Genomic DNA, 21,137 nt, shown 5'->3' with positions numbered 1-21,137 from the left:
CCAACCACACCATTCTGTACACAAACGGTGTGCGTCAGGGAGGTAGTGGGCTCTGGGAGGGTGGGCGTTGGAAAGGGACCAGCTGCATAGTCTCACAAACAGAGGGAGAAATCCCCCCATCTTCTCCCTGTCAAAGTATCTTCTATAAACAGGACAAGATCACAATGCAGTTTGAGTAACCAGGCTCCTGAGCGGATTGTTGTCATTCCCACTCCTGCATGCATACACAATTTAAAAAATTGTACGTACTCTGCTGATACGTTTAATATCTATAGTAATAGTGGTTGCTTTCAGATTTTCCTCTCTATCAGAGTTATAAGAACTGAAAATAAGGCTGCAGACAGGAAATGCTGTCTTCATTTTAACTAATGAGAGTGTCACTGCTTTTCCCCCTCATTCAGTGCAGGCTGTCCCCAGTTCCTATTATATTTGCTCGAGTTTCTAAATACTCTGTTGCTTTAGTTATTTGCACTCCAGTCCTCAGTAAAAAAAAAATTGTGCTGGAGACAGGCCCTTGGTAAACAGACATTTCTGACTCAGTGCTAGCCTATGAAAAGAATCTTTTAGAAATCCTTTTCCTGTCTAGGATTCCAGGACTTTTAATCTGATCTCTTGCTGGAACTGGTTGTTAGTCTGCTCACACAGGACATGCAGAAGTAGAGAGAAGCCATCTAAGGGAGGTCTTGTGGGGCATTGCTTCAAATACAGAGGAAAGAGCTGAATGGTCCCTATAAGAAGTTGTACTGCTGAGATTGGTGATTCTTCTTCTTCTTTAGATTACAAGAACACCCGAAAATGTGCTAGGTGTTTCTCAGACAGATGAAAATGCTGTTTGGAAGAGGTGAAATGTGACTCCACATCTCTGACACATCTCAGGGGCAGGATAAATAGGGAGTTTAAGTGAAGGAGAAAGCTATGAGGATGTCTGTTTGTAAAGGGATTTTATTCCCCTACAAGGAAATTGATTGGTATGGAATTAGCACCTGTTCCTGCCCTTGTGCCTGAACACTAGCAGCTTTTGTTTTCTACTTTGTTTGCTCTTTGGTAACCTTAGTGCGTTATATCCTGTGTTTAATCTACCTTCCTGAGTGAGTTTACAAACTCTCTGCCTATCCCTGAAGAGCAGGAAAAGGCCAGAAGAGTCTGAGGGACACTAGAAGCCATTTCAGAACATGGCAGATGTAATTTTGAACTGGAATTGCAGTAGAAGAAAAGGGCTTCTTGTGCGGATGCACACTCTTGAAGCCTTGTCTACAGCCAGGAAAAGGACTTGCAGCTGACAGTTATCAGCAAAGGCTCTCCTCTCATTCCCCCCTCTACTGATGTTCAAAATGGTTTAACGGCTATTGTAGACAGAACAAAACCATCCTGAACACCATGACGCTAAGTGTGGTAAGCCACTCGGTTTGTCATGCTTTCAGTAATTATGCTGAAAACAGTGTACTTCCTTTTGTGCTAGCAGCTAACCTGTTTTCAACACTATTTAAGTGAGGGGCTGTGGGGAGCTATTGCTAACAGTAAGCTGTCAGCAACAGATCATTTTCCTACTGTAGGCAAAGTCTTGTCTTGCTCAGATTTTATTAGCTGCTAGCCGTGACAGGTATTATACCACCAAGACAGCAGCTAATAACAATAGGGAGCATTGAATTGTTCCTCAGTTCATGATTATTTGCTTCAGGGTGAATGACTTGGAAACTTTCTCTGAAATGTCTTTAGCTTCCCAACTTCACCTTTATTTCAGAATTGTGTAGTTCCATTTGGGAACATTTTTTCTGGAAGGACTTTGTCCTGTGGAAGTACAAAGGGAAGAAAGGGCGTTTTCCCAGTGCTCTATGGAATAAGTGAGTAGGCAGAGATTTTCACCATATGAACTGACTGAGCTTTATACCTGCTGACCAGTGATGAGGACCTTTCAACACACTTCCTTTCTGATTATAGGAGTCCTGGAATCTACCCTTGTCTGTGCTCATTCTGCTGACTGCCAGGAAGAGGAATGCCTCTTGTTTAGGAACAGAGTTTCCAGAGGCATATAGGAATGTGACCCTGGGATGAAAGATGGTCATTTTCCCAGAGAATGCTCTGTCTTGTCAGCTTTCCCACTCCGGCATCAGGGAAGAAGATGAGACATCAAGATGTAGAATAAACAAAAATTAAACTTTATCTGGGGACATGTTGTGCCAACAAATACTATCAAAGGCAGGGGGCTAGTGCATTTATTGCATGTAGGCCTAACAGATCTGGTATATATCAGAAGAGAAACACATCTAGTTAATTGAATCTAGTCCCCAAAAAGTGGTGCAACATAGTGCGTGGCTGAGGGGTGAAAACATTATCTATCTCTCTGTCATCTGGTCTAACCTGAAATCTGCCTGTTCAGAGTTAAGTCTAAGAGCTGTGTAGAATCAGAGAAGATTAGGGTTGGAAGAAACCTCAGGAGGTCATCTAGTCCAATTCCCTACTCAAAGCAACACCAACACCAACTAAATCATCCCAGCCAGAGCTTTGTCAAGCTGGGCCTTAAAAACCTCTAAGTCCAGGGTCAAAGTACCAAGGGTGCTGCAGGTTAGTATTCAGGTAGGGAGTGCAGCTCTACCAAAAAAATCGTATTGCTCAGGCTTTAGAAGGTTCTTTAAAATATTAACTTGTCTTTTATCAGATGGAAATGAAAGGTAGTTTCCATAGGTGGAAACTATCTGATTGTCAGGAAAAGATATTTTCATTATAAAATAACTACATTTCTCTGTGAAAGTGGTGAGTTCTGTCTGGGATGAAGAATGTTCAGTGTGGCATCTGGAGATGAGGGGAGAGGTATGGCACAATTAGGCTGTGAATGCTAATTGGGAATATCCCAAACATAGGTAGTTTCATAAAGCTCTAATTCACTGAACTCTCTTGGAGTGCAGCACTGGAACATCAGGGTTTGGGTGCATTGGCAGAGCTGTGTGAAGGGTGCATTGTAAAGCAGGACAGAGGCACATTGACAGAGATGTGTGGAGGAAGCCATGCTTCAATCCCTCATCTTCTGAAGCATGAAAATTCAACAGAATTTACTTCTTGCTTCCCGAAAGAGAGAGTCTTGCCTAAATTGTGTCACGTTGTTATTCCAGCCTGTAGAATTGTGATCTCAGCCTCCAAATTCAGTTGTCTAATTGACATTAATGAGATACACTATGACAGTTTGGGAGAGCAGTGTATGTACAGCTTATGAATTCTGGCTGATTTTATAACTTGCTGTATCATTGAATAGCTCAGAGGATGTGGTGTCAGCCCTGTGCCATCAGGAATGGTGGCATGTTCCAGACCAGGGATAAGAATAGCTCCCATTCAGATGGGAGCACATTAGGACAATCCGATGGACACACCCTAGGTGAAAACAGTTGTCTCCAGCTTCTTTGCAGGGGGCTGGGGTTTGAAGCAGAGGACTTTCCCAAGAAAAGGGAAACTATGAAACTTGGCATTAGTGCTAGCCTTTAAAAACCACAAAGGCTGAGAGAGAGGAACAAAAGGAGTGTGCTTGTGTAGCACAGGGATCCCTTTTTGGACTGCAGGACCAGTCAAGGAAGAAGGAAGCTGGCTGCTGTGGGATGGGGAGAAGAGCGAGATGTACACACTGCATGATTCGAAGGAGATGCGATGGGCAGAAGTGGGGATCCTGGACACCCTAGGTAATGGTGACCGAATCCCAAAGAGTGCTCGAGGGATGAGAAGACCGAGGCAGGGAAGGGTGTATCGATGTTGTGTTGTTTTATCTGGATCTGTAGATTTCTTGTGCTATCTTGTCGCTATTGGGGTACCCTGGGGGGTATAGAGCAGCTGGACCTTGAGGTCCCATTTCTGTGAAGGAGTAATGTAGTCTGTGCCTGGGGCGTGTGCTAGAGAGGCCAGAGAAAGAGACAGTGCAAGGCACCTACTCGGAACAAGGGAAGCTTAAGAGCGCACAGTTCCAATTCTGCAGTCCCCAAACACAGCAGCCTGCTGAGTGTTACCAGAGCTGTGACACACGCTCCTAATCTGAAGTGTAAATTGCTAATGCAAGGCTGAAGTTTATGCTTATGCTCCCTTTTTCATTGCCTGCTGTATGAATTAACATACTCACTGAAGGAACAGGAGCTGCTTTAGCCATGCTTAGTCCACTTTATACTTTGGCTTAGCAGCATGTCAAGCAGAGAATCTGCCATACACCAGGGAACTCCTTACAGTCAGTCCCATCAATATTGTGCATTATGAGCTTTAGCAGCAGCGTGCTTGAAATATGTTAGTGCTGATGAGTTACTGGTCTTGCTGGTAAACATAACTATCTGTTTTTAGGTATGTCATTATTCACTTTACAACTGTAGCTGCTCCAGGAGCTGGAGCTGATAAGTGGCTGGGCCACTGTAATATTAGAATCATAGACTATTAAGGTTGGGAGAGACCTCAGGAGGTCATCTAGTCCAATCTCTTGCTCAAAGGGGGACCAACACCAACTAAATCATCCCAGCCAGGGCTTTGCCAAGCCAGGCCTTAAAAACCTCTAAGGATGGAGATTCCACCACCTCCCTAGGTAACCCATTCCAGTGCTTCACCACTCTTCTAGTGAAATAGTGTTTCCTAATATCCACCCTAGACCTCCCTATAGCGAGGTGAGACTCTCCGGTGTGATGCCTCCTGCTGGTCATCCTGGGAATTAGCTCTCCAGCTCTGGAGTGCCCTCTACTGGCCCATGTCCCGCTTGCCTCAGACCCCCGTGTGCCTCCCGGACCCCGGTGCCCCTTCCCTCAGGGTTCTGTCCTCTGCAGTACCCCCGCAGTCTCTGGGTCTCCCCTCCCAGGGGAACCCCCAATCCTCTATCCCCATCTTGCCTCAGTGGCTACTGCCAGTCATCATCTAGGCCCCCCACTCACTGGGGCAGACTGCAGTCTGTAATCCACTCATCACTGGCAAGGGGGGGGTTGGACCTGCTGCCTTTGCCTAACCCTGGGCTGCACCTCTGCAACCCCAGTACCTGCTCTGGGCCTTCACCAAGGCCTGCAGCCTGGGGAGTTGCCAGGCCGGAACTCCCCCGGTCCTTTGCCCATCCCCAGCCCTACTCACCCTCAGGTACCCTGCTCAGTTCCCAGGCAGCCCGGTCCTTCTCTCTCCAGCGAGAGAGAGACTCTCTCAGCACCTGCCTCATAGCCCTTTTATAGGGCCAGCTGTGGTCCCTTCCCCAATCAGCCTACCCTATTGGCTCCCCGGAGCAGCCCTTTCCCAGGGCTGGTTTAACCCCTTCAGGGCCGGAGCAGGGTAACTGCGCCGCTACACTCCCCCACTGCAACTTGAGACCATTGCTCCTTGTTCTGTCATCTGCCACCATTGAGAACAGCCAAGCTGCATCCTCTTTGGAACCCCCCCTCTGGGTAGTTGAAGGCTGCAATCAAATCCCCCCTCACTCTTCTCTTCTGCAGACTAAATAACCCCAGTTCCCTCAGCCTCTCTTCATAAGTCATGTGCCCCAGCCCCCTAATCATTTTCGTTGCCCTCCTTTGGACTCTCTCCAATTTGTCCACATCCCTTCTGTAGTGGGGGGGACCAAAACTGGACACAATACTCCAGGTGTGGCCTCACCAGTGCTGAATAGAGGGGAATAATCACTTCATTCGATCTGCTGGCAATGCTCCTACTAATACAGTCCAATATGCCGTTGGCCTTCTTGGCAACAAGAGCACACTGCTGACTCATATCCAGCTTCTCATCCACTGTAATCCCCAGGTCCTTTTCTGCAGAACTGCTGCTTAGCCAGTCGGTCTGCGGCCTGTAGCAGTGCTTGGGATTCTTCCTTTTTAAGTGCAGGACTCTGCACTTGTCCTTGTTGAACCTCATCAGATTTCTTTTGGCCCAATCCTCCAATTTGTCTAGGTCGCTCCGGACCCTATCCTTACTCTCCAATGTATCTAGCTCTCCCTGCAGCTTAGTGTCATCAGTGAACTTGCTGAGGGTGCAATTCATCCCATCATCCAGATCATTAATAAAGATGTTGAACAAAACTGGCCCCAGGACCAACCCCTGGGGCACTCCGCCTGATAGCGGCTGCCAAATAGACATAGAGCCATTGATCACTAACTATTGAGCCCGACACTCTAGCCAGCTTTCTGTCCACCTTATAGTCCATTCATCCAATCCATACTCCTTTAACTTGCTGGCAAGAATACTGTGGGAGACCGTATCAAAAGCTTTGCTAAAGTCAAGATCAGAGGTGGGCAAACTACAGTGGCCCGACCCTGAGCTCCCGACCAGCTCCCTCCCTTTGTACATTAAATCACTGGCTGTTTTGAATATGTTAGGAGCTCTTGGGGGATTCAGGGTTCATAAATTTGTGTGCAGGGCTGTGTGTTTGAACAGGATGTGAGCAAAAGGAAGCAGCCAAAATTATCAGGTCCTGTCATACACCCACTTTTGGCTACCTTCAACAGTATATCGCACCAGGACAGCTATATTTAGCAGAATCATTTCAAGTTCCTCTATCACTCCTTTTGTGTCTTTTTGCAACCAGCTCTGTGATTGGGCCAGAGTGTTAACTTGTTTTTCTGTCTCATGTGGTCACTGAGCTCACCAGATCCACTCTGATAAAGCAGAATCATACTGTGTTTGGCCAAAGCTGCCACTTCAGCTCTGAGAAGTTTCTGGGCAGCCAGGAAATACTGGGGAAGGACCAGAATGAAGAAGTCAATGGGTAAGGACTCCTTTGAGGGAAGCAAGCTGAGAGAATGAAGATTAGGCTTCACTCTCACTGCTAGGAGGAAGAAGGGAAGTGGCTCAGTAAAAGAAAACACAAAAAGGTTGAAATGTAGCAGAATTTCTTTTTACATTTTGGTTTAAGGAAGGGAATCCTTATTGGGTTAGCTTTCTAATGTAGAGGTTCACAGTTGTTCACTGGGGACTGACATCCAGGGGAGTTCAGTCTGTTTTTTGAATGTGAAATTTGAGATTTTCCTCACTTGGTTCCATCATTTGCCAGCTGGCCTGACTTGAAAAGTCAGTTGAGTTAAACTGGTGATAACTTTTTGGACAGAGAAGTATCATGGTGACCTAATTGGCATCATCAGCCAGAAGGGAGATGACAAACCTGGTTGGTGGATGGACTTCTTGGTGAAAAGGTGCAGGAGATGATGCTGAGTCCCTGAGAAGTGTTAGGGTAGTGTCAGCGTCTAGCCTCAGGGACTCTGTGGGTATGGGCTCAGAGCTCGAGCCCGAGCCCGAATGCCTACACTGCTGTTTTAGTGACATAGCATGAGCCCAAGTCTGTGCCCAGGTTCTGAGATTTGCTGCTGATCATTTTAAAACCCAGTGTAGACGTACCTTTGGCACTGGCTTCAGTCAATGATTTTGAATTGGATGGCTTGAAGAATAGGTTTTCTGTGATGGGATTGAGATGCCTCAGCTGGAAGTGTCTGCAAAGACTCACTGGAGAATCTGTGAATCTTCTTGATTGCCCAGGGGTAGTTGGCCGAACTACCATGATTCCAACAAGCGACACACTTACTGTGGTTTCCATAAACGGTGTGATGACGTTCTCTGTGGTACTAGTAAACTAAATTGAGTCCTGTCTGAAGTGAATAAGAGTTTCTCTGCCACCAATATCCTTAAGCATTTTCTGTCATTCCCATCCATTCTGATGACTCTTCAGAATGGAGTTAATGAATGGCACATTCCTTGCCACTACTGATTAACTCTGATGCCATGGTACCTTTGGCCTTAGCAGGCAATTGCTTTATGCACCAGCAGTGATGTTATAGACCAGGGGTAGGCAACCTATGACACGCGTGCCAAAGGCAGCACGCGATCTGATTTTCAGTGGCACTCACACTGCCTGGGTCCTGGCCACCGATCCGGGGGCTCTGCATTTTAATTTAATTTTAAATGAAGCTTCTTAAACATTTTAAAAACCTTATTTACTTTACATACAACAATAGTTTGGTTATATATTATAGACTTATAGAAAGAGACCTTCTAAAAACGTTAAAATGTATTAGTGGCACGCAAAACCTTAAATCAGAGTGAATAAATGAAGACTAGGCACACCACTTCTAAAAGGTTGCCGATCCCTGTTATAGACTGTGTTCTAATGCTAGCTAACCATTTTAGGGACCAAACCTGAGATTCATATGCCAGAAAGCTCCACAGCTGCATCGGTATTTGGCATTCCCTTTTTAGGAAGAGCAAGCCAGTTTAATTTACGTAATAGTTCACATCATGATAAACCTTTGAGCCACTTCAGGGTCTGACTACTCAGAGTTCTGCCAACCCCAAAATAGGCCAAAAAAAAAAGGGTTATTAATAATCTCAGGATTCTGTTTGTTTGTTCTGTCTTCTGATATTTTTTTTTAAACTGTCGGGGGAAGCAATCCCCTCCCTCATTCAAAGTGAATCAGTCCCTTGTTTTTGTGCTATCCCATTATATGAGAACAAGAGGTCACTGGATGACATTACTGCTTGGTAAATTTAGAACAAATAAAAGGAAGTGCTACTCACATAGTGCAGGATCATCCTGTGGAATTTGCTGTTCCAGGGTGTTAGTCAAAAACTGGAACTGGAACTTAAAAAAATAGTCGGACCATTAATATTTGTAGCCATGTCAGCCAAGAGAGGGTAACCAAATCTCATGGGTCAGTGTGTCAGCTGATCACTGCCATGGTGAGAAATGAATGTATACAATTCCCTGATTAGAAAGGTGTGGGGTTTTTGGGGTTTTTTTTTTTTTTGGTGGAGGGCCACTGCCGCCTTTTGAACAATCAGAAATTAGCCACTTCTGGCAGCAGGGTATCAGGCTGGATAATCAGCAGTCTGAGCAAAATGGCACATTGTATGTATTTTCCACTGCATGCATCTGATGGAAGTGGGTTTTAGCCCATGAAAGCTTATGCTCAAATAAATTTGTTAGTCTCTAAGGTGCCACAAGTACTCCTCGTTTTTTTGCTGATACAGACTAACACAGCTACCTCTCTGAAACCTGAGTTTCAGGTTGAAATTTCAAGTTTAAATGTGCACAAACAAATGTTTGAGGATGGGGCCTTCCTCCCACTTGGCTTCTTGGACCCATTTTTCCCCCCAAACCATTCTCCTCACTCTCCTCAGTGGGGACAATTTTTCCATCAAGTTCAGTGCTCCCTGTTCCATCAAGAGCAGTCCTGTGATTTGCCTACTCCCCCTGCCTGAGTGTTAGCGTTTTCCATCACTGTAGTAAATCCACCTCTTGAGAAGAGGAAGCTAGGTCGAGGGAAGAATTCTTCCACCAACCTAACAGTGTCTACAGCTGAACTACGTCTCTTATGCGTGTGAATTTTTCACACTCCAAGTGACATAGCTAGGTTGACCTAAGTTTTAGGTGTAGACCAGGCCTTAGTAGATTATCATTGAGGATTCTGGTGTACCAGACAGTGTAAGAGCAATTAGCTGCCTAATGAGTGGTATACGTCTTCCTGTGAGGTATCTGGCATTAGCCACTATGAGAGACAGGTTACATATAGGACTAGATGAACTGTTGGCCTATTCTGATAGGGAAATACCTCTTTTGTGTTTTCCGGGTTCTTATTTGTCACCGTTATTGTTTATATATAACCTTGTTCACTATTTCACTGCTGATAGTTATATCACAACTACGATAGGTCTTCATACTCCTTTTCCAGGAATTATTAGACAAAGCTGCTACAGTTAAAATCTCTAACAAAGTTTTACAAAAATCTTGAATATCACCCGATTTCTAATTAAACTGGAAGTCGGCTGTGATATTCTTGGTTTGGAAGCAAGCATTTTAGACTCATTCCATCAGTTCCCATCACGATGACATCAAGAATCTCAAGCTAAATGTTTCTCTAGAGCTGTTATTAAGTTGGGAATTTTGCTGTCTGAAACCTATTTACAACTTTATCCTCACTTCTGGGCTTGTAGTTGGTGTGCCAGACTTCTAGTTTCAGATCTGTGATTTCTTGTCTAGCAGAATAAGGTATGAAAATACCTTTAATTAATTAATTAATTATTGTAGCGTCTGGAAATCCCAGTCATGGACCAGGACCCCATATTGCTAGGTGCTGTACAAACACAGAACAAAAGACAGTCCCTGCTACAAAGAGCTTACAATCTTTTCACCCATTTTTTGTCTCCTAGCATGTAAACTTCTCTGAACACAAATCTGTCCCAGTGCTGGATTTTGGCATTTTATCATGGCTGCATTATATGGCTTTAGAATCTAACATTCTTCATTGGACCAATTCTCTGTGGAAATGCAGGAAGTTTGAGACCCCAGAACTGAACCTTTACCAAAAGCAAAAACAACGTGGAGTCGAAAGACTAACAGATTTATTTGGGCATAAGCTTTCGTGGGTAAAAAAACCACTTCTTCAGATGCATGGAGTGAAAATTACAGATACAGGCGTAAATATATATTGGCATGTGAAGAGAAGGGAGTTACCTTACAAGTGGAGAACCAATGTTGAAGGCCAATTTAGTCTGGGTGGATGTAGTCCATTCCCAATAATTGATGAGGAGGTGTCAATACCAATAGAGGGAAAATTGCTTTTGTAGTGAGCCAGCCACTCCCAGTCCCTATTCAAGCCCAAATTGATGGTGTTAAGTTTGCAAATGAATTGTAGCTCTGCAGTTTCTCTTTGAAGTCTGTTTTTGAAGTTTTTTTGTTGAAGTATGGCTACTTTTAAATCTGTTATTGAGTGTCCGGGAAGATTGAAGTGTTCTCCTATTGGCTTTTGTATGTTACCGTTCCCGATGTCTGATTTGTGTCCATTTATCCTTTTACGTAGAGACTGTCTAGTTTGGCCCATGTACATGGCAGGGGGGCATTGCTGGCACATGATGGCATATATCACATTAGTAGATGTGCAAGTGAATGAGCCTCTGATGATGTGGCTGGTGTGGTAGGGTCCTATGATAGTGTCGCTAGAGTAGATATGGGGACGGAGAAGGCAATGGCGTTTGTTACAGGGATTGGTTCCTGGGGTAGTGTTTCTGTGGTGTGGCATGTAGTTGCTGGTGAGTATTTGCTTCAGGTTGGGGGGCTATCTGTTACAAAAAGCAGCTTCAATTCTTCTGTCTACTGGGCCAATATTTCAGATTCTTGTTCTTTTAAGAGGATACAAAAAATTGATATTAGCTATTGTGATGATACTGGATAGATTTCATGATTCTAAGGAAGGGAAGGAATAAAAACAGCAGAATAAGGACAGTGGGTTTTAAAAAAAAAGGTAGGATCCCATGGGAAGAAAATCTAAGGGAAAAAGGAGTTCAGGAGAGCTTGCAGTTTCTCAAGGAGACAGTATTAAAGGCAAAACTGTAAACTATCCTAATGCAAAGGAAAGGTAGACAGAATAGTGAGAGGCCAATATGGGACTGTGGCAAACCCAGGACAAATGGCTACAAAGGGAGGGGTAGGAATTAGTCCCAGGGGGGTTAAAAGGCCTCTCCCTATCCATTGAGGAGAGAGAGCCATGGAGAAATTAGGTTCAGCTGGAACAGGGGTTACCAGGGAACTAATTAGGTTCAGTTGGCCCCAATTGCTGGAGACCTTTTTAAACCCTCCCTGGCAGGGAAAAAGGGTGGAGTGAGAGAAGCAGAGAAGCTGCCAGCAAGTAGGTGCAGCAAGACTCTGACCTCTTCCAGCAAGGAAGACTGCACTCTGTCCCCAGAAGGGGAGAAAAACAGCAAGGGACTGACTGAGAAAAGGATCAGCCAGACCCTGCGTGACCGGGAAGGACTTTGCTTTGCCCAAGCCTGTGTCTCCAAGGCTAAAAGGGACTGAGCCAGCTGAGGAAAAGCAAGTACTTTGCCACATGTGGTGTCAGGGGTGGGATGTGATAGTTTTATGAGGCTCTGTGGCAAGCCATCTCAGGGCAAGGTAAATCACAAAGAAAAAAAAAATGGAGCACGTAGTGAAGGCGTTGATACAGGCCACTGCGGCCCAACAAGAGGCTACCAGAGTACAGGTGGCAGCCCAGCAAGAGTCAGTACGTGTCCAACAGGAGACAAACCAGCTGCTGATGAACCAGGTGGCCCAAGATCGAGCCACCCTGAATGAAGTAATGAACCAATTGAAAGCCCTGGCCACGCTGACACACAGGGCCCAGGGGACCCGGCTGCTACGGGCGAGCAACTATTTACAGAAGATGACAACAGATGATGATATAAAGTATATCTCCTTGCATTCGAGAGGACGGCCCTGCGGGAGGCCTGGCCCCAAGACCAGTGGGCAGGCCTCCTGGCCCCATTCCTGTGTGGGAAAGCCCAGAAGGCCTACTTTGACTTGACCACAGAAGCAGCTATGGATTACCCGCAGCTGAAGGCGGAAATCCTGGCGAGGACAGGCGTGACGCTGGCCATAAGGGCCCAGCGCTTCCATGAGTGGAAGTACCGGGATGACAAAGCACCAAGGTCCCAGCTATTTGACTTGATACACCTCGCCCGGAAGTGGCTCTGCCCCGACACCCATGGGCCGGAGAAGGTAGTGGAAATCCTGGTATTGGACAGGTACATGAGGGGGTTGCCACCAGACATACAAGGGTGGATCCGCCAAAATGATCCCTCCTCTTATGATGAACTAGTTGCTCTCGTAGAGAGACACTTAGCAGCCCAAGAACTTTCTCGGACCACCAAGGAAGGGAGGTGCCAGAATATCCTGTGTGCATGGGGATGTCAACTATTATCCAACCATCCCTGTAAGCATAGAAGTTCTCGGAAACCCCACTAAGTTGACAGTGGGAGTAGTTCCAAAACTCTCCTACCCTGTCCTTATCGGACGAGACTTCCCGGGGTTTGATAGCCTACCCCCTGGGGATGAGGTAGAAGAAAATAATGACCCTGGGACCCAAGGTGTGGCCCAGATAGATGACTCTTTCCCAGCCTTCCATGAGTTTAGTCAGAATTTGTTCTCCCCGCCGGGGAAGCCCAGGAAGACTCGGAGGGAACGGAGGGTGAATAAAAGGAGGGGGATGAGGATCCTGACCCAGTACCAGTAGTCTACGCTGGCAGGGGAAAGAAGGGGCTCAGGTGGCAGCGGGACTGGGTTGGCCATCAACAACCCTATCATTGGACCTGGTTCCCCAGGGGCTTTCCCCGAGGGGGAGACAGAGGTAGACCCCCCCAGAATTTGGACAAATGGGGACCGCACGCGGGAATTTTGGTCAGGATCAGGCCAATGATCCCATATACCACAATATTCATAAGGAAGTAGTCGAGGTAAATGGGGTCCCAGTGGAGGGGAGAGTTAAGGGCCCAGGGCCATATTACATGATTAAGAAGGATCTGCTATATAGAGTAGTCCGGGTCCAAGAGCAAGTTATAGAACAACTCTTGGTCCCCCGGAAGCATCAGAGGACGGTAATGGATCTGGCCCACAGTCATCTGTTCGGGGCCCATCTAGGGGTAGATAAGACCCTTGATCGAATTCTACAGAGGTTTTTTTGTCCAGGTAATTATGTGGCAGTCCGGCGATATTGTACCTCCTGTCCGGAATGCCAGATTCATGGGCCCCGACCACACTTAAGGGCTCCTCTGGTACCTCTGCCAATTATCGAGGTTCCATTTGAGCGAATAGCTATGGACATAGTAGGGCCATTAGAGAAGTCAGCCCGGGGCCATCAGTACGTTCTGGTAGTGCTAGATTATGCCACCCGGTACCCCGAGGCCATACCCCTACGGAATACCATGTCCAAGACCATAGCCAAAGAATTAGTCCAGATTTTTTCCAGAGTAGGAATACCTAAGGAGATCCTGACGGACCAAGGGACCTCCTTTGTGTCTAAACTGATGAAGGACCTATGTACCATGCTCCACATACGGACCCTAAGAACATCGGTCTACCATCCCCAGACCGATGGCCTTGTTGAATGTTTTAATAGGACAATATGATGATCTCAATTTTGGAATATTTCCCTAATTTTTAAACTTATTTTCACTTGTCCCAGCTCCAAAATGGGTTGATTAATCTATAGTCTGTTGGTTTTAGCAAGAATTTACATTTGGGAGAGCTGTTGTCAGAATGAATACTGTGTGTGTCTCAGTTTCCCTGTGTGCTACACCAGTGCCTAGGTGGCGGGAATAAGGATGTGTGAATTTGGCTGGGACTCTCTGGGGTAGGTGAGGCTGCTCCTGCTGTCTGCATGTATGCTATGGCAGGTGCCCTTCATAACCTGAGACCCAGGAGGGGGATGCAACCAGGTGACGACCAGGTGACTCTTTTGCCCGGGAAGCAAGACAAAGACCAGGAGGAGGAGCAACGGGGGTCTCGGAGGTCGGATTGCTGGTAGCTGGGCAATCTGCTTCAGGAACTGAAAGAGGGGAAGTCCAGGGCGTCTGGCCTGGGACTTCCCAAGATGGACTTGGCAGAAAGTCACTGATTTCTGTGCTACCAATCTATGTTTTACGCTGTGTTCCTGTCAACTAATAAACCCTTCTGTTCTACATGCTGGCTGAGAGTCACTGCTGACGAGTTGAGGTGCAGGGCCCTCTGGCTTCCCCAGGAGTCCTGCCTGAGCAGACTCGCTGCAGGAAGCGCACGGTTTGGAAAGGGATGCTGAATGCTCTGAGGTCAGATCCAGGAAGGTCAAAGCTGTGTAAGCTTCTTGCCCTGGTGGCAGAATGCTCAGAAAGAGGAGGCATGCTACACCAGAGTCCTGACTGGCTTCATATAACCTAGGTCCAGAGCTTTGGCCTGGTGACTCCGTGAGAAGTTTATAAACTCCATGTGGCCGCAAAGCAGGTGGCCATGATGGAGGAAGCAGCAGGAGAGAAACCACATGGAGTGGAAGGGCAGTAAGAGTGAGACAGTCAGTTAGGTTGCTTTGCAACTTTCACAGTCACTCATGTGATGAAAGTGTGTATTGTTGTAGGACAGGATCATATCCTGGTTTTGAGGTTTTTAAGTAATTGAGAGTTGCAGCCTTAACTTCAGTGTGCCACATATTTTACATAGGAATGTTAACTGGTAGAAGTTGGCATGTTGCCATGTAAACAAAATAAAATAGAAATTGGTTTAATATTGTTCAAATTAATATGAAAAATTCCATCAAATGTTTATTTTTTAAAAAACCTCATGCAATATCCATGCAGTTAATATGTTGACATTGCTGTTATATATGTGATTGATTTCTGTATTGTGCTGTTCTTTGGATGACTCTCCAGTGCTTTTCTCAAACTCTAGTTATTAGTGAATTCAGGAGTCAGAGTAGGAACAAAAAACTCTTCAGCTCTGTAAACCCTACAGAAAAAGAGCATTAGCCTCAGAGGCAAGCAATACCATTAAAGTGTCATTGCTCTTTGCTGAGAGATACACAGCTGATTGCTGAGGCTGTCCTCAGAAGCAGTTTAATTTCATGTGATAAAGGTTGTTCTTATTCTATGTTCCCTGCTCTCTGTTCTTCCTGACAGCCCTGGGACTCACCGTAGTGATTTTCTCTGTCCTGTCAGGTTATCACCCCGTGTCGGAAGCTCATCCTCTGTGCAGATAATAGAAAAGAGATGGAAGATTGGATTGCAGCACTGAAGACTATACAGAACCGTGAGCATTTTGAGGTAATAGAAGAACCCTCTTATTTACCAGCTGCGTTTTGTGCAGTTCCTCCCAAATAGCATCTGTTTAAAGGCTTGACCCAGTGCCCATTAATGGGAGTCCTTTCATTGACTTCAGTGGGCATTGGATCAGATCATATATACAAAACCTCCAAACTGCTGCCTGTGTACAACTCCCTCTTACAGTGACTTTTGTACTCTGTACACTCCCCTCTTGGTGAGTGTTAGAACACTTACCACAGGATAGGTAGGTACAGAACACATACCTCGCACCCCTTGTCTTCAACTGCTTGGGGTCAGCCTATCACCATTGCCCTACTTGTCACACCTGCTCAGGATTCAGCCTCTTGCAACTGCAGTGTAGCCAGGTGCTTGGTCCGTAGCAACCTAACTCCTTGTCCTTCTACGTCAGTGGCTCTCAAACTTTTTTGCTGGTGATCCCTTTCGCATAGCAAGCCTCTGAGTACGACCTCCCCCTTATAAATTAAATACATTTTTTTATATATTTAACACCATTATAAATGCTGGAGGCAAAGCAGGATTTGGGGTGGAGGTTGACAGCTCGCAACCCCCCATGTAATAACCTTGCGACCCCCTGAGGGGTCCCAGCCCCCAGTTTGAGAACCCCTGTTCTACGTGCTTAGCCTGCCTAGTGTGTTAACTGCACAAAGCCTGCACTCTCCCTACCCCCCAGAAAAGATTGTGCTGTTTTTGCCTTTTCTGTTTGTTATGTTTGAGTTTCTCTCTTAGGAAAACTCTCAACCTCCACCTTAGGGTTTACTGTACTGTATTTATTTTAAGTCTACGCAGTACAGTATGGACCATTTCTCAGGGATGCATAACTGGTACGCCTGCTCACATGCTCGGCCAACGTACTGCAATGTGTGCCGGGAGGCATTATCTGGGGTCACGTCGCATGGACTCTCATGTGAAGGTAAAAGCACTTTATTGTCTCTCACTCAGGGCATATTGCCATGGTGACTCGCTACTGTATTCCAAAGATCGCTTAAAACAATGGAATTGTTGTTCACTGTCTACAGAATGGGCCAGAAGAAAAGTGACACCGATCACTCAGAAAGCTACAGAGTATGTAAGAATGGAACTCTTATGGGCTTGAGCCTACATTCCTTTTGCTCTCAGATTCCTGTTGGCTTCCTGGGGAATTTGCTGGGTGCATAACGAATGCAGGATCTGGTCCTTAGAGGGTTGTATGAAGATGACAGTGTGTGTAGTTTTAATGCGGGTTCTTATGTTGTTGGATCTGGCAGTGGTGTGGTGAAGCACTTATTTTTGATCTGCCAAAATCATTTCTATAGAATATTAGAATTTTCCAAATCCAAAGTGTGAAAGTATCCGTTTTTGAAGAATCAAATTGAAAGTGTGTTTGTTATTATCCACAGCAGCAAGTGCATGTAAGTGTTTGAATTGCAGGAGGTTAATCTTGCTCAGCTTTGGCATAGGAGACATTCACAGCTTCTTGCAGCTCATACTTCTAGCGTGGAGAAGGTTACACTCATGATGTATAAAGGGGTGCAGGCATATTTTACTGTACATATCATGTCATATTTAACAAGGGGATAATTAACCCTTGTACAATCCAGTGGTGAAAATGAGGAGCAAGAGTTAGCAGTTAGAGCAAAATAGAGGTTTTTAACCAACTCAGTGCATTAAGCTCTGATAATTTTGCCATTGCTAACGAGGCAGAGGGTGCTCTCTTTCGGAGCAGACATTTGAAGCTCTGTGTTTCACTGCTCAGTCAGCCTTTATGCTCATTCTGTATGTGTTCAGTGGCAGGATTAATTTATTTTTCTTCCTCTTTAGTATGCAAGTTTAAGGCTCACAAGCGGTGTGCTGTCCGGGCAACCAACAACTGCAAATGGACGACACTGGCGTCTATTGGGAAGGATATCATTGAAGATGAAGATGGGGTATGTATTGGCCTAGACCATGTCCCCGCTGGGTTGGAATAGCTGGAACTGTGGAGTCTACTTTGCATATGTCCCTCCACACATGCTGCTTTTGAGACATCAGGGTGGAATGACTAGAAGCAGTTGAAGCCTTCTTTCCCCAAGTCCTGAGGTGGAAAAATTAGACGGAACTGCATGGGCCGGGGCTGGCAAATACTCTGTACAATTAACTGTCCTGTGGAAATAACCGACTTTGTCTTTAAATGCGAATGGTATGTAAAGCCACTTGGTGTCAGAAAGTGGTGTTCTTTATGAAAGAGCCTTCCGTTATTACTCATGTGTTATACTGATAGGATTCCATGCTGGCCAGAGACATAACTGTAGACTTATGGACCATCAGAACATGGTGCTTTGAGGTTGATTAGTTAAGGGTATGGTTCCCTATGTCTCAGTCTTGGGAAAGGAAGGATGGTCCAGTGGTTAGGGCACTAGCCTAGGACTTGGGAGACCTGGATTCAAGTTCCTGCTCTGCCACAGACTTCCTTTGTGACCTTGGGTAAGTCACTTAGCCTATCTGTGCCTCAGTCCCATGTAAGTACTTAAGATCGATAAATAGGTGTTTCCTAGAGATTGCCCTTGCTGGCCTCAAGCATCACATCTGTGTGTGTCTCATTGCTACACCATGTCTTATATTCTTAGAGTTGTAGTCTGGAATCTCACAGTGATCCCTCTGTGCTTGGTTTGCAGATTTCAATGCCACACCAGTGGCTGGAAGGAAACCTCCCCGTGAGTGCCAAATGCATGGTGTGCGATAAAACATGTGGCAGCGTTCTGCGCTTACAAGACTGGCGCTGCCTCTGGTGCAAAGCCATGGTAAGCTGAGTGAACGTGGTGCACCTCTGTGATAGTGTCATTTCCTCATTGCTCAGTGTACACGTGGCTGTGTGCTCTGTTGCTGCCGTTTGTGTGAAGCGACAGTTCAGGCCAAGCTCTCATTCAAATGTATCCATGTTCTTCTCTATGTCATAGGTGGCCTGCAAAGGGTAAGAAGTAAGGCTTCTGCCTAGTTGCTTCACTGGGATGTGAATATATAAGGTCTGAAAAGCTTTTTCACACCAAAAATACTCTGGATTTTTTTCTGCCCATGTGTTCCCTTAGAAATACCTGGATTGTCATGTCTATCCATCATCCTTCTACCAGAGGTATTTGATGAAAGAATCTAAAGTGTAGAGGGCGTGTCCTTGGCCCTTAGTTGCAGTGGGTAGAGATGATGAATCTTTTACAAACCACTGTTTAGAGCTAAGTAAGTATTAACAGAAACAAACAACAAATCAGGGAGTTTTAAACCACTGCAATAAAAACCATTTCCCCTCCCAATTCAACAGATTTCACTTGCTTAATATCTGTGACATCATAAATCCTGCTAGTTTTCCAGTTGGCTACAGGGGTATTAAGGAAAAAAAGCAGTACATGAATTTCTCATGTTAAAAATAAACAACAACAGAAATTAAAAACAAAATATCCCTTGTGCTGGGCCTTCTCCATACATCAGAAGGGAGCAAAAAGGTCACTAACCTAATTTCTGTTTACCTGTGCAGGGCACTTTATCACCCTCCTTTCTTTCTTATCTTACCCCACACCATGTAAGTTGCACCCACACTGTATATTTACCCTACTTCCTCCCTTCTCCGTGCTTTCCCATTCTCTGTGTTCCCTCTTCCACTGCTCCTTTTTCTTTCCCAATTTTTCATTTTATTCCTACTTTCTGTGTCCCCACTTGGGCCAAAATGTTGAAAACTGGGTGCCTGAAGTGAGACTTCTAAATCCAGATTTAGGCACCTAACTAAGTGGCCTGATTTCCAAAAATGTTGAGCACCCAGCTGTTCCCACTGAGGTGGGTGAAGTTATACCAGGGATTAACTTGGCCCTGTGGGTCCAACCTTGTTATCATGTGCTCTGAGTGCCAAGTGCCCATTGCGAAAGGAAAGGCAGCGTGTATAAACAGGAAGGGCTGAGGAAAGCTAACAGAAGAGATGAATGAACTGTGAACCCAGTTTGCTGCATGGGGTGTATCTATACTGCAGCTAGGAGTGATCTGCCTAGCCCAGGTAGACAGACTCTCATTAGAAGAGCTCGAGCTGGCATGCTAAAAATAGCACTGTGGACACTGCGCTCCTGCAGAGACTTGGACTAGCCAAAAGAGCTTGAACCCCAAGGGATCAGTGTGCTTGAAAGTCTAAGCTGCAACATCCGCAATGCTAATTTTAGCACACTAGCTCAAGCCTTGCTAGCGTGAGTTTTGCTCTCAGCTGAAAGGTAGACATACCCTTGGGTTTGTCTACTCAGGAAAGTTAAGACAGTTAACTAAAGGTGTGAAGTTAATGTGCATAAGTGAAAATGCTTTAAACCTGTGTTTAATGTAGCTTATGAATTAAGGCAACTTTACTTCTGAATGAGTGTCCACATAGTTTTCATGCACTTCAATTTATGTACATTAACTTCACGCATGTAGTTAAGTGGCCTAAATCCTCAAGTAGACAAGCCTTTAGACCGCTTTCTTTAAAATATCTTTGGTCACTTCATACTGTTGATTCCCGTTTCTTTGGATGCCCTCCCTCTTTCCTGGCTGTTCAAGACCTCTTTTCAAAGTGGGATGGGTTTCTGCATTGTGGAATAAGATTTAGAAGGAGCTGGCTGAATACAGTTTTATTATTTTAGGTACACACAACCTGTAAAGACTTGTTACCAACTAAGTGCCCCCTTGGCCTCTGTAAAGTATCTGTCATCCCTCCCACGGCTCTGAACAGCATTGATTCAGATGGTAAGTATCCACTAATATCTTCCCCTCTCGCTTTCAGCTACAGGCCTTTCAACTAGATATTTTTACTCCAAGGCCCTAAAATGAATTCTGCTAAAATTTCAAGTAAAACCCAAACTGGAGGTTTTGACTGAAGCATGAGAATGAATGATCTTATCAGCATTGGGTTCCTTGGGCTGTTTATTTTGATATTGCATTCAGTTTATTTGCTATTGCCCCCAAAGTTTGCTGCAGCTGTTGTTGTTCATACTGCAAAATGCAATTTTGGGGAGGTGGGGAAGCTGGCAATTCAAGCATCTGGCTAGAAGAACTGCAACATTTGACCTCATGATTGGTGGAAGGTGGTTCGTGCTGGATTCAGTGCTGTGTCCATTTGGCATTTACTCTGCATATGTCAGCACCTCAGAGAAAGAATTAACTTCTTCATCCCTGTGCTTGGGGAACGTTACTGCTAGGTGTGAGGTTTTTTCTTTGCTCCTCCCCTAGTGCAGCTTCACCTTTTCTGTGTTCCTTCTTCCCACTCAGGGTTCTGGAAAGCCACTTGCCCTCCGTCCTGCACAAGCCCCTTGCTGGTCTTTGTCAACTCAAAAAGTGGAGACAACCAGGGTGTCAAATTCCTAAGAAGATTCAAACAGCTGCTGAATCCGGCACAGGTCTTTGATCTTATGAATGGAGGACCTCACCTTGGGTAGGGAAATATTCTCTGGATGAGCAGATTCCTTGTAAATATCAAAGAAACAGCAATGATTAACTCTTTGATTTGAAATCTCTCTCTCTCTTCCCCCCTCCCACTCCAAAAAAAAAAATAATCTAGCAAGAGTGTGGAGGGGCTTTCCCTAGCTGTTGTTGAGTTACTGATCAGCCAAAACCATATGTTAATG

At 45.4% G+C, this 21,137-nt stretch overlaps 1 protein-coding gene across 8 annotated transcripts in view; it reads left to right on the top strand.

Annotated features, from left to right (window-relative positions):
• Window positions 1–21,137, top strand: part of DGKD (diacylglycerol kinase delta) — an 80,963-nt gene that overhangs the window by 32,396 nt on the left and 27,430 nt on the right. For all 8 annotated transcript variants that reach the window (XM_039487201.1, XM_039487202.1, XM_039487200.1 and 5 more), the window contains 6 exons: window positions 15,430–15,534; window positions 16,333–16,465; window positions 17,353–17,459; window positions 18,186–18,311; window positions 20,157–20,259; window positions 20,782–20,944. In XM_039487201.1, coding sequence (XP_039343135.1) covers window positions 15,430–15,534; window positions 16,333–16,465; window positions 17,353–17,459; window positions 18,186–18,311; window positions 20,157–20,259; window positions 20,782–20,944 — 737 coding nt within the window. The remainder of the gene's footprint in view (window positions 1–15,429; window positions 15,535–16,332; window positions 16,466–17,352; window positions 17,460–18,185; window positions 18,312–20,156; window positions 20,260–20,781; window positions 20,945–21,137) is intronic.

The sequence above is a fragment of the Mauremys reevesii genome, linkage group 9 (genome assembly GCF_016161935.1).
Source record: "Mauremys reevesii isolate NIE-2019 linkage group 9, ASM1616193v1, whole genome shotgun sequence".
NCBI lineage: Eukaryota > Metazoa > Chordata > Testudines > Geoemydidae > Mauremys > Mauremys reevesii.
Note: the sequence above shows the minus strand (reverse complement) of the source record. Positions and strands in the feature narration are given on the sequence as shown.